The sequence below is a fragment of the Athene cunicularia genome, assembly GCF_003259725.1.
Source record: "Athene cunicularia isolate RWA chromosome 4 unlocalized genomic scaffold, athCun1 chr4_part2, whole genome shotgun sequence".
NCBI classification, from domain to species: domain Eukaryota; kingdom Metazoa; phylum Chordata; class Aves; order Strigiformes; family Strigidae; genus Athene; species Athene cunicularia.
The window spans coordinates 5,948,906-5,961,860 of record NW_020799099.1 but is presented as its reverse complement, the minus strand read 5'-3'; the positions used below and the strand labels follow the sequence as shown (position 1 = coordinate 5,961,860).

Sequence of the window (12,955 nt, the reverse complement as noted above, 5' to 3'; positions counted from 1 at the left end):
AGCATCTATTTTTCTCCCCATGAGGTGGAGATTTCTTGTAGCGTTCCCTTGTAAGGGAAGGCACCTTACAAATTCAGACTATGCTCAACTGCAGGCCTAACATTCACCCATCTTAAGTAAAGGAAAAGAGAAGTACTCACTCTCTTCTTCCTCATCCTTCTTGCTTAGACCTTTCCTTAGGTCAAAGAGAAGTGGAAATTCTTTGTGTGAAGAAGTGTTCACACTGATGAGTGGTGACTGGGTATCTTATTTATCACCAGATATTTTTGAGTCATGCTAACACAGCTATATCACCTACAGCTAGACAAATGCCTGAAGCAACGGGAGTAATTACAAAAATACTAATCAGGGACTACATCTCAGATCTTATCCACTAGGGGTGTGTGGCACGCATATTGCCCCAAGGGTCTGTACCTGAGAAGCTGTCTGTCCTGAAAAACTATTTCAGGAGCCAGCAGCATGCACTGACTCCATTTGGAGCACATGGCAAACCACTTCATGCTACATATGTTTTTGAAAACAGCAGCAGTACACGCATGGGAAAAATATGGGCTTTTTAATAACTCTGCTTTATAGACAGAAGAAATAATAATGCTAGTTTCTTCCAGCTGTCCACTAAGACAGCTGAGTTCATAAACAAAAAGTTCATAATCTAAGTGTAATAGATTTTGCTTCCTCAGGCAGCACAGTGCTATGAAAGTGTTTAAAATGGACTTTTCTCTATGTAATCAATAAAGCTTTCACAGAAAGATTGGCTCTGTTCCAAAGACTTTTTTAGCTGTTTGCACAGGACTCCCAAACACCAAATAAGTCTTCTATCAACTTCTATCTTGTAACTCTCTCCCATTTCTTTATAACGCCTCCTGAAGATACACTGCATTTAATGGTGAAAGATTTATTTAAATCACAATCTAAAAAAAAGTTTCAAGTCATAGTTTATAACACAATTTGACACTGTATGCAACTTAAGTTTTATAGACAGAACACCCCCCCCCCACACACACACCACCCTCCCCCCCTATATTACTGTGTATTTCATGATATCCTCATTTTTAAAATGTGTGCAGGGAATATTCTGCAGGTAAAGACTTAATGCCCAATATAAGTAGAATTTAAAATATATCCTCTATAATGACATACATATTTTCAAAGAGTACACGTGAAAGTATCAGCTTTTCCCGCTGGGAGCAAAATGCAGTTTAGCCTCAGTTTCCAGCTTGCACTGGGTAGTTAAAGCACATTTAACCTGTACCTGACTAAAACAGATATTCATGTTTCCAGAATGCAATGAAGTCACTTTATTCTTAATCTTGAATAACATAAAGCAATGGTACAGCAACTGGACAGTATGTCCAAGTTTAGCATGTTTTTTAATCTCCTAACCACCACTGAGGTGTTTGGGGTTTTTTAAAATTTACATAGATTTCCATTAAAACATGGATGTTTAAATAGTTAATGTAACCAAAATCAGAGTATTTGCGTTCTTACCAAAATAGATAAATTTACATAGAATTCTCACTTTTGGTCTTTATCTTTCACCATAATCACAAGGTAGAATTTTAATAATTTTAGGGTTTGTAGGGCAAATAAAAAAATTAATTTGGGCTTTTGTATACAATAAAATTGTAATTAATTCAGATGGAAATTTCTTACTTTTACCCACAGTAGTGCTTACCCACTCATTACTGACCACAGACATTGCCATGTGTAATCCAATGGTTGGGCATACAGAACAGGTTTGCCTGTATGTTTCATAAATTATGCCAATAAATTTTGCTGCATATACCTCAGAATAATTCATCTGACATGATTTCCCCATGTTTCTCTTGCCACAGTAGAGTTCTTGGCTGGTCTCCTGGACCCCTTCATATGCAAATCCCTTGCTCACACACAACATGGGAGGTAGAGGAGCCTTGACTCACTGTTAGCCTTCCCTCAGAAAGATTTTCCACAGGGCAAATGATTAAAAGATGAGAAGGAATACATATTTTGATTAGGGTTATGGGAGAAATTTGCTTTTGTATGGTTCTAGGAAAAAAATAACAGGCAAACTGCACTACTTTTGCATGGTTCTTGGCACAGGGAAGCACTGATTCGGAGAAACATATCGAGAACACACCTTAGCAAACGCCATGAAATAAAAGGAATACCACAACATACAATTCCAGTCTAAAGAATGGCACCTCAATATGCTCTGTGATAAGATGAGAATCTTAGTGCAGATAGAAGGGTGAGGAGTGCGGGTCTCTCCACTCTCCTTCGGTCTTCTTTAGGGCAAAGGATTCAAAGAAGATCCAGAGAGAAGAAAACTGTCCCAACCCCATGGCCAGGGTTTTCACCAAGGAGGTACCATCTAGTCATGAAACAAGCATTTTTATAATTCAGTGCTTTCAGTCCTTTTACTCTAGTCCGTACCATTGCAGCAAAAGGCACCTTGGGGATCAAAATTCCACCGTGCCATACGTCAGTGTCACCGAACAAAAGACAGCTTGCCCATTTTCCTAGTCCACATGCACTTTCTTCCCCACTAAAATCAAACTGAATACACTGCTATGAGGAGTTTTTGCTCTCAAGACTACTTTTTCTCTGCTGAAATCATTATGCTAAATTTCACCTAGAGAAAATGGTCCAATAGAGAATTTAGTAGGTGTCTTACCCCTCATTTCATAATGCTGATAACTGCCATAAAAAGCTGAGTTCACTACTTTTATAATGAAAAGTAAGGGAAGTTTGATAGTGCTAGCACTAGTTAATGTGTTAATGTAACATTTGGCTTCCCTCATATGCCAGCCACTTTCTCTAATAGAATTACAGAAACAGAAATTCTGAGCATTCATTTTCATACGGTACTCAGTCTCATTTCAGGAACTGAAAACTTGCCTGAATGTGAAGAAAAAATAAGTGCCTGTAGGATCAATCCTGCAAGGTGTTAAGTGCCCACAACTCTGAGAGAAATAATCTACACTGACAGTTTAACCTGTTCTTATTCAAACTTGTCTCTACTTCTCTTACAGGAGTAGTTTGCACAAATGAGGAATAAAGAATGATACAGGCTTGTTTGCAGATGGATGCAACTATGAGATAAATTAGGGAGGGAATTTCAAGTCTAATAGTTGTTCTCCACTAACACCCAACATGCAAAAATATTCCTAGTGTGGAATTGAAAGTGTCCACAGGGGAGCTGCGGTAGAATTGCCATTCTGGATGATTCTGAAAAACAAGCATAAGAATTTTGCAAACTGGGGCTGCTCAGTGCATTTTACAGCTAGGTCTCAAACACCGTTCACTTTACCCATGGAAATGGTAAAAGGATGCCAAGGAGGTTATTCAAATAAGTCATCTAGCTCATATCCCAGTTCCCTAAAAGGAGGGCTGTTTCAGAGACAGAACTTTTTTTTTTTTTTTTTTTTCACAGTATAAGTAATTTCAGCATTTACAAGTAAATATTGTAGAGATCGTAGAAGTAATTTAGACAGATAAAAGCAAACAATTTCAAGAAACATTATACAAAGCTCCACATATGGGTGCATCCATGCATTAATTAAATTATATTTCAGATAATGTCTTTCTTTGAGATTAACCATGTTAAAGTAAATATTAGGCAATTTTCATTATGAACAGTCAATGACTGGTTATCTCATATTTCTGATTTCCTGGTATTTTTAACATCTGTGAGCTTTGATTGTCTTATTACTTTCCCCTGCCTAGCCCGTATTCTTGACCTCCCACTTGGAACTCAGAGGATCGTAGAAAAAGTTTGGGTTTTTTTTTTTTCCTCTGGTCTACAGAGGAACTAGTAAAATTGTATATAACCTTCTTTGAGAGGCAATGGGAACTTGAAGAGCTCTACTCTTTTTTTTTAATCTCTGGGAAGATGTGAAAGTTGGTCAGTGTAATCACAGGAGAGAAATAGAAAATATACTATTGCATCCTTAGATTTTACATATTAGAGAAGGCAATTTTTTTTTATTTATTGAAAGGTGAAAAGATCACTGACTGGAAGAATTGGCGGAAATTAATATATGTGGAATTTTATCTATTTACATAGATTGAATCCAAGAATGTACTTGTATGATATGTACAGTTTATACCATGCAGGAGTCTGACCTTTTGTGTTAGCTAGATAATATGGCAGCGTAAGTTATAGTAGCGTCTTATGTGGGTTTACTAAGACTGTTTATCCTGGCATAAAATAAACAACCAACCATCAGGCAGGCATACAACATTTAATATCCCAAATAAATTAATTTAGCCTTTCTCCTCCTGCAGTGTCAATCTATCACATTACTGCCATCTGCAGCAGAGTGCATGGCTACATGTCTGAAAAAGTAAAGTGATCTAGTGTAGCAGTTTCATTTTATTTCAACTGTTGATTTCAAAATCACTTTCAACACTCAGGAGATGGTAGCTGTAGCTAAGATATCTTGGTAGCAAATTTTTGCACTCTACCATTAAGTGTCTACTGTCCCTCCTGTTTCAAATGTCACCATTACAGTGTTTATTTTTCTTGAATTAATAGCAAGAGCATTTTACTGCAATATGTCAGAATAATTAAAATGCCAGCACTCATGGTATTCGCTATGACAATCAAGTTCCTGCAGATTCATTAAACAACAATGAAAAAATTATCTTTGGTATGCTGATCTGCCATAAAAAATGTCTGGAAATTATCTACATCAGGTGTCTGATTGATGAACTAATTCTGTGCATATACATGTTAATGGATAAGCATTTACCGCCATTACGCTGAGAGATTTAGTATCCAGTTGCATTCCTGAATGTACCCAGTAATTCCCTAATGCCAGACCACAGCTTTTCTGGGCAGAGCTCTCTTTTCAGTCAAGAACACTTGCTAAGCTTATGTCTATGGAGCATCTTTTCACCTGAATTTAACTATCTTGCAACTTGCCTACATGACCTAACCCAGTTCTGCTTTTTTTTTTTTTCTTTCCCTGGAGTCTCTTATCTGATCCTCTCCTTCTTCAGTCTTCTGCATCTACTTAAAACAACCTCCTAATTCCAGGCTGTTTCTGGTACTTTGGATAAACAGCTCTCTCTGGTGGGGACCTTTAAATCACACCTGAATGAAGCCATTCAGAGTGTATTTTATCTACATTTTTTAAAACTTTGTTTTAATCTGTAACATACCCTCTGCACAGAGACTTATTTAGCATTAGTTTTTTCATTGCCTAATTTATTTTATATGTATTTTTTAAAACATATTTTTTTACAGTCCAAAAAATGGCAATGCTACTGAATAGTGAACCAAGAGCAAATTTATGAGAAATGTGGGCCAAGGAACATTCTTACAAAGACAGATATCGTTACTATATATAAAATCATAAATTGCTTGAGAATCAAATATAAGATGCTTATACTAAAAAAGGATAAATTCTATACTTGATTATATTAACAGAAACAGCATGTGTCAAATCAGTACAATAATCCTGCTCTCAGCAATGCTCAAGCTTCAGTGGCAGGACTGTCTGGATTCAGTCTGGGACATGACATTTTAAAAAGGCAAACTGAAAACCAAGCAGATGAGAAGACAAAGATGACAGAAATGGCTTAGAAAATATGATTCAGAAGGGTTTATGTTTTGCATTCTTTTCACATGTATAAAGAAAACGGAGGTTGAGAAATATCCCTAAAAGAAAGATGGAGTCAAAAAACCGGCAGTTTCCTCCAATACTAAAATTGCTGTGTTTATCACTTTCTGTTTAGTAATTTGAGTGAAGAAAAGAAAGATGAACAGTCAGGAAAGTGAGGTTATCTTCCCATTTGTTATCATATAAACATCATATAAAGATGTCATAACTATGGAACGTGAAGAGGTGTGTACTAAAGGCAGTGTGAACGCATGAGTATTTTCATCTGTATGCAGTGGTGAGATCTGTATGTTCTGTGGATGGTAAGTGAGCACCTATTCACTATTTAATTACTTACCCTCACTATATATTTAAATACAGCACTGAATAAAAGACCATTCATTTCCTGAAAGGACACAATTTCTCTTCTAGCAATTCCAAGTTCTTATATAATGTTCAAAACTATGATTAAAATTTTACAGAAAATTAATTTCCTTTAAAAAAGCCAGAACACTTCCTTTTCTTTTGTCCTCCCTCCCTTCCTTAGAAACATTTTGCTGAAGAAAAATAAAATAAATTAAAAAAGAAACAAATCCAGTGCTAGTAAAATTAGACCCTGAATGTTTCATCTTGCCAGTCACCCATCTGGAAAGCCTTCTTAAATTCAGTTTTCATAAAGTCAGAAAAGTACTTCTGAGTACATGGACTTGAAATCTTGAATTTAATTAAACATTATTAATTCAGCATGTCTCTGTTGCATTGTGTAGCCCATAGTCGAGAAGACACTTCAGTTTTCTGTGTTAGTGCATTGTCCTAAGCACTCCATGTTTTACTGTCTCGTCATGTCCTGTAGTTAAGAACTGGTAATAGCATGAACAACCAAAGTCAGTCATTCTGGTCAAGATGGAACATATATACTACTCTTCTGGTAGTACAGGTATTATTTGCAGATGCTATGTAGATAGCGGGTAAGGAATTCAGGATGTGAGATCTCCACTGTCTGAATCTCTGCAGGGAAATTAATTGCAGAAGGGAGGAGTGATAACAACAGTTTTCTCAGAAGCTGTATTTTCTGGAGATTTTGTGCCAAGAGCATTTTCAGAGACTTCAGCTGCCAAACTTCATATGTTTCCAGTAAATGTCTGTAAAATGAGATTTTTTCAGAGACTAGTGACCTGATAGGCAAGTTTCATAAAGATGGAAAAAGCTCATCCCAAGCAAAAGACAGATCCTCTGATCTGAAGCCTCCGCTCCACCATACAGAGGATATTAGACCATTCAGATTAAATGGTTATATGATTTTATTAGCATGGGTAATAAGAATTTTTCCTTGATTCAGTTTCAGAAAATGGCTGAGCTATTTTAGCTGAAATAGCAGGAAAATGATAGCTAAAAAACGACACTCTGTATGTAGTGGGATAAAGGAGGGAAGGTCACATGCATTTTAAAGCTACAAAAGGACCTGAAAATAAGGTCTTAGAGTAAAAATCAATGGAGGACTGTGACAATAATAAGCACTATCAAGTTCACCTTTTGTTTCTATGGAATACCAGGTACCTGAGGTAAATATAACCACTTACAATCTTTTCAAAATTAAATGCTGAAAGAAAGTAGTCTAAATCGAGTGGAAATCTAACTTCAGTCCCAAAGGTGGCAATATTCACTACCTTTTTTTGGAGAGGTTTGTTTTTTTGGGTTGGTTTTTTTTTAGAAATATATGTATGGAGGACTAATATATCAATTTTGAAATCAATTTTTTGATACTAGACTATCATTTAAATTCTGATTTTCATATTATTTACATGTGAACTACCATGGAAAAGTTGTTTTATGATCTGGCAAAAGAAACTCTTACCTAATGTATGCACACTTTGCCCTCTCCCTACAACCCAGGTCCCCACACACTGACACTGATGCAATGCTCCCTTTTTGTCCTACTACCAGAGTGGGCAAGAACATTATAGAGTGAAAATTCTCAGATTAACAATAGTAACAGATGTTTATTGCTTCTGAGGAGTCTACACCCCCCAGTACTAAATTAAGTATTTTAAAATAAACAGATAATAAGACATGAATACAATGCCATATATCTGTCATACTTAAAAGAAAGTAACCATCTGGTAATTCAGGTATGTCTATTCAGTGCTGACACTGTAAACAGGATCATGAATGTTTCTATTCATGATATCCAAGAGCAGACAATAGCTCTAATGCATCATAGAGTCTTACGAAGAAATGCCTGTCTGCAGGGCCTGAAAATGTTTCTCAAAACACAAAAAGATTAATTTTTAAGTCATTGCTCATAAAAGGGAAAATTTATATAGTAAGAAAACCTAAAACAAGAAATTTACAATTACGTAGCAAAATACAGTCTTTCAGGTGCTGTGTAACCTCACACTTGGACAATTTTTGCAATTATTTCACTGTTCTTTTTTGAAGACTGTTGCAAACTTTGCCTTGTTTACTGGTTAGAAATCACTTCTAATTTTCAGAGTAGATTTATTGATGGCTAGATGAAACGTATTTGTATAAGTCTTCTACCTCCCTAATAGGCACACTTCTGACACAATTTTTAATATGTATGTAATATCAGCTGTCCATCCCCTTTGTGTCTAAATCTGTCAAACACTTTTCTTCCTCTACTAGACATTTTTCGTTCCCATTTAGGCCCCTGTGGTGGTTTAGGCCCTGCTGGGACCAGAGATCATGTTGCCGTTGTCCTTCCCCCACCCTCGGACCAAGTAGGGCACAAACCCTGGGGTTGAAAAAAAGGAGAAATTTAATACAACAGTGTAATAAATAACAACCTGAACAACAACAATAACAATAATAACAACAATAAACAGTAATAACAATAAACAAGACAATATGCAGAGAAATACATCCAGCCTGCCGTGTGTGCTTCCCTGGACCAAAGCCACAAAGAAAAGCTCCCCGCGCTGCGGCACCGGACCTGACGTCAGCATGGTGCGAATAACACGGCTGGAGATCCCTTCTCCCAACACAGGAAACTTAACCCTATCCTAGCTGAACCAGGATAGCCCTTTGCATCTCTCCAGCTGCCATCTTTCTTGAATGGGGTGACTCGGATTGTTTACGGTTTCCCAAGTGAGATCTCATCAATCCTGTGCAATAGTATGAGTATGTTTCTGTTGAAAATACCTTTCTGGACACATCCTACAATCACATCTGCCTTTTCTTCACTGTTGCATCTTGGTCTCTCACAGCCATTCTCACATTTATAGCAGGTCCTTCTCCTTCTCTATCATTTCCTCCAGATCATCTATCCAGTTTCTAATATAAATTCTTGTTACCTGTCGCCATGAAAACATGGCAGTTTTATGAATCCCATTTTACTTTTGAAGACCATCCAGTTCTTTCTGTATGAAATCCTAGTTTTCTACTTCATCAGCAATGTCCCTGATTTTATTGTCTTTTTATTTATACAGAGTAAAATAATCTTGAAAATTTGTTTTGAAAAACTTTGCAAAATCTGATTTCATTTAACTGTTGTCAAATCTAATTTTACCCCTGTATTTCTTGATCTCCAAAAGATGACCATTTTCTTCATCAATCCATTTGTTTTACTCTTTAGAGTCTCTTCTTAAATCCTGTATTCTTATAGAAATGATCTTCTTATTCTTTTTAGAACTCTTTCAATACTTTCCCTCCCCTTTCCCATGCTTTTTATCTATATATTTGCAATAGATTTTCCACTTTTGACTGAAATTCCAGTCTCTCCCCATTCTTATCCACCCAACTGACATAACACTAAAAGCTCCTGAATCAAAATATGTTCTGTTAAAGCTGACTACTTCAATCACAGCCGTGTTTTTGCCTATAATTCTTCTCACGTAGAATGAATCAACTCATACCTAATCTGGACTTTGCATACTTTTCTCTCTTCCATTTTTCTTCCCTAAACTATGCAAAACCTTCCACACATCTGTTATGGAATTTATGGAAGTTATTCTACCACGTTGTTTTTTTCAGTAACGTAATACTATATATTCTACATTAATTCACTGTCTCCGTTTTGTCCCATAGGATCCTTGAATTAAAAATCAGGCTCTAGTTCCTGATGACACTGTTGGGATTAGCTCTAGCTGTTTCCCACTGTCTCTGCTATTTACCTGACCACCATTCTCACCGTTAACAGGAGGTGCTGTTTACATGTTGCTCTTTCTCCTATCCAGTAATATTTCGTTACTGAATGTCAAACTCATTTGCCATTTCTTCTTTTACAAACAGACATAGGAATTAATAAAAACCTTTCCCAATTACCAGCCTTTGTATCCTAAACATCTCTCATCACTGAGAAGCCTTCAATGTTTCTATAGGGTACCCTTGGCAAGTCTACCTCCAGGAAGAAAGTCCTTCAAGAGGAAAGTGTATTTCCATGATTGTGTCTCGATTGTTGAATATCCTAAACCCTTGGTTATTTCAACAGCTCTTTGAAACCTTACTTTGACAGTTAAAGTTATGTCTACAAGAAGAAAATGGATCAGGTAAGAGAAGTGTTTTATAGATAAGAGAGTTGGTATCCTGACAGTGATTTATCAGGAGTCGGCAATTGAAGTTTCAAGATCCATTTTGTTTTGTCTACAACCAAGCTAAGTCATTGCAAACCATTAAAAGTTTTACTGTTACTTTTCTGCTTTGTAATATATGTTGGTTTTAACACAATCCATATAGTAGACAGAATTCAATGAATGTGATTCCAGACATGGCACATACCCCTCAGACCATATGCTGGGACAGATAATTTCTCACAGTTGACATCCAGTCACAGAAATAGTGATGTGGGGCCACACACAAGAGCACAGAGGCTTGAGGCTCATGAATGCATTGATTAAACCAAAGTCACAGTTCAAAGTGGCATTTACAAATAAATCAACAAACTCCAGGCTATTTTATCTGGAATGATCCTAAATTATTCTGCATTTTCAAACCCTTTTAGCTTGGACTAAAGGATAGACACAGTTTCAGCTACTCTTAACTGCACAATAAATACATACTTAGTATGAAATACCCACAAGATAATATTTAGCCCTAGCCCTGCAGTACTGACAACACAATTTAGGTTAGATAGTCATTCTTCAACAGCTAAATTAAGCTTTCTTCATGTGTACATGCATTTGCAGAAGCACTAGATGTTTCTTACTGAAATTACCAATAATAATATTCAACAAAATTGCTTGTTTTAAAAAACTAATTCCATTTAGTTCTTGCAATAACACATGCACTATAAAGAGAAAACAGATATAAAATTAATGCAGGACATGAAAGTAATTTTATTCCTCTTGTTTATAGCTGAAAAATAACTTTATCCATGAAAAAGAACTGATTTGATTTTCAGAAAAATTTGGAAAGCCAGTGAGAAGAGCAGAGAAAAAGTCATCAGCAAGAAAGGAGAACTATACTACAAAAAGTTGATTCCAAAAGCCTTTCTTGTGAATACATTGATACCTTTACATAATTATTCCATTATCAGAGAAAATAATGTCGCTACGTTCCTTCACTACTAAACTGAATTTACATTGTTTGCTTCCTTAGTGATGTTGATAATAGTCTGATCTGGTTACTCATTAATACCTTACTCTTTTGCTTTAAAGAAAACAGAAATATAATTTTTAAAAATTACTACAAGCCAACCCAGGTAAAATATAGACTATTTTTACACATGTGTTTAATATAAGCACGGAAAAATTCTGCTAGTGATAGATATGGTATTTTCATAGCCACAGTTGGTGAAGAGCATCAAATGCATCTCTGAAATTAGAACAGCAATGGCTAGAAAATGTCCAAAGATTTGCTTTCCTTCTTAATACATCCATGGGTTTGATCTGTGTGTACTAGGTTTGGGAAAACATTTTTCTCCAGTATTATTTAGTTCTCATAATTAGTTAGCACCTTATTCATTCCTATGTGTTGTCTATAAGCTCTATTACAAACTGTCTGGTATAACGGTCATCTTTGCATTATTCACCTCTGTTGATTATTTCCCTCTTCAGGTACGAACTGACAGAAGAAGGAAATATGAAGAAACAAAAAAACATGCTAGAACCTCAGGATCATTGAGGAATGTGCATGCTCTGATGAAATCCTGTTTTCATTGAGACATAGAAAGTTACAAAAGTTAGGTCACTTCTGATTTAAACATCTCTTGGGAGACATATGAATGACCTTGCTTAATGACATATTACTAGCTCCCAACTCTGGATGTGTAAACTGGACTTTGCACATTACTAGCCCTATTCCAACACTCCAATCTGACTGGCTGTTTTGGTTTGAACTCAGTTGGTAGCCAATCACCATGTAGCCAGTTATTTTCCAAGCTGCAAGCCGTGAAGGCAGAGATCCATGATCTCCAGGAAGAGCACATCAAGGAGCGCCAGGAACTGGAGCAGACCCAGAATGAACTTACCAGGGAGCTCAAGCTAAAGTGAGTGCCCTCAGCTCGCTGCCTGCTGTTAATGTAACAGAGATGGCTGCTTTGGGTGGGGAGTGGAGGGACTGCATTGCACGTGCTTGTGGAACGAGATCTAAACATGAAAAAACTCAAATGTTCCTCCTTTTCCAGGGCTGTATGAAGTCAGTGGGAGAGGAGAAAGTCATCCGCTACTTACATTTCTTGTGTGTTTCTCATTTTTGCGGTTGCATGTAGGCACCTGATTATTGAAAATTTTATTCCTTTGGAAGAAAAGAATAAGATCATGAACAGATCATTCTTTGATGAAGAGGAAGACCAGTGGAAGCTGCATCCCATAACCCGTCTGGAGTGAGTGTACTTCTCATCTTTCCTTGAGATGGAATTGTAAGTCACGGAAAAAAGTTCCTCTGGCTGTCAGGAACAAGGAACCCCAAAAGAGAGATTGAATTGGGCATTTCGACTGGCCTTCTGGAGTTTGTAGCTTTTTGCTGCACAATAATCATAATAAAAAAAAGTTATTTCTCTTTAGTAGGTTGAATCAAATCAGAATATGCAGTTAGGAGAGTTCTGGGAAGATAAGGATTTTTCTTCTTGATGACCCCAATAATTATAACTAAATGGTATGCAATATAATTAAAATAGTAGTAAATTCCCATCATTTTTTTCAGATAGTAAAGCCCTCAAAATAATTATTGTTGTTGTTATTATTTGAGCTGTGGCCAGATCTGCCTCTCTGCACATTAGGATCTCCACAGCAGATTTAGGAAGCTGGCTGCAGCTGAGCGCAGCTGCAGTCCGTGTAGTGAAAACACGTAGAAATCCTCCGCTCCGAGCAGGGGGCAGGTGGGGTAAGTGTCCTCCCTCGTCTCTGACTGAGGAAGGCTCTTCCTGCAGACGCAGCCTCGGTGGTTTCTGCTCTCTTGAAACATATTTC

General features: G+C 36.8%; 1 protein-coding gene across 1 annotated transcript; it reads left to right on the top strand.

Moving 5' to 3' along the window:
• The first annotated feature begins 10,070 nt into the window (after window positions 1-10,070).
• On the top strand, window positions 10,071-12,763 carry LOC113479645 (kinesin-like protein KIF3B). The gene is made up of 3 exons (XM_026847890.1): window positions 10,071-10,096; window positions 11,911-12,033; window positions 12,256-12,763. The coding sequence occupies exons 1-3, from the start codon at window positions 10,071-10,073 to the stop codon at window positions 12,371-12,373; spliced, it is 267 nt and encodes an 88-aa protein (XP_026703691.1). The 3' UTR covers window positions 12,374-12,763.
• The last annotated feature ends 192 nt before the right edge of the window (window positions 12,764-12,955 follow it).

Coding starts and splice junctions, on each gene's coding strand:
- LOC113479645 (XM_026847890.1), top strand. CDS start 10,071: ATGTCTACAAGAAGAAAATGGATCAG. Junction 10,097..11,910: donor ACAAGAAGAAAATGGATCAG/GTAAGAGAAGTG, acceptor ATCACCATGTAG/CCAGTTATTTTCCAAGCTGC. Junction 12,034..12,255: donor ACCAGGGAGCTCAAGCTAAA/GTGAGTGCCCTC, acceptor GGTTGCATGTAG/GCACCTGATTATTGAAAATT.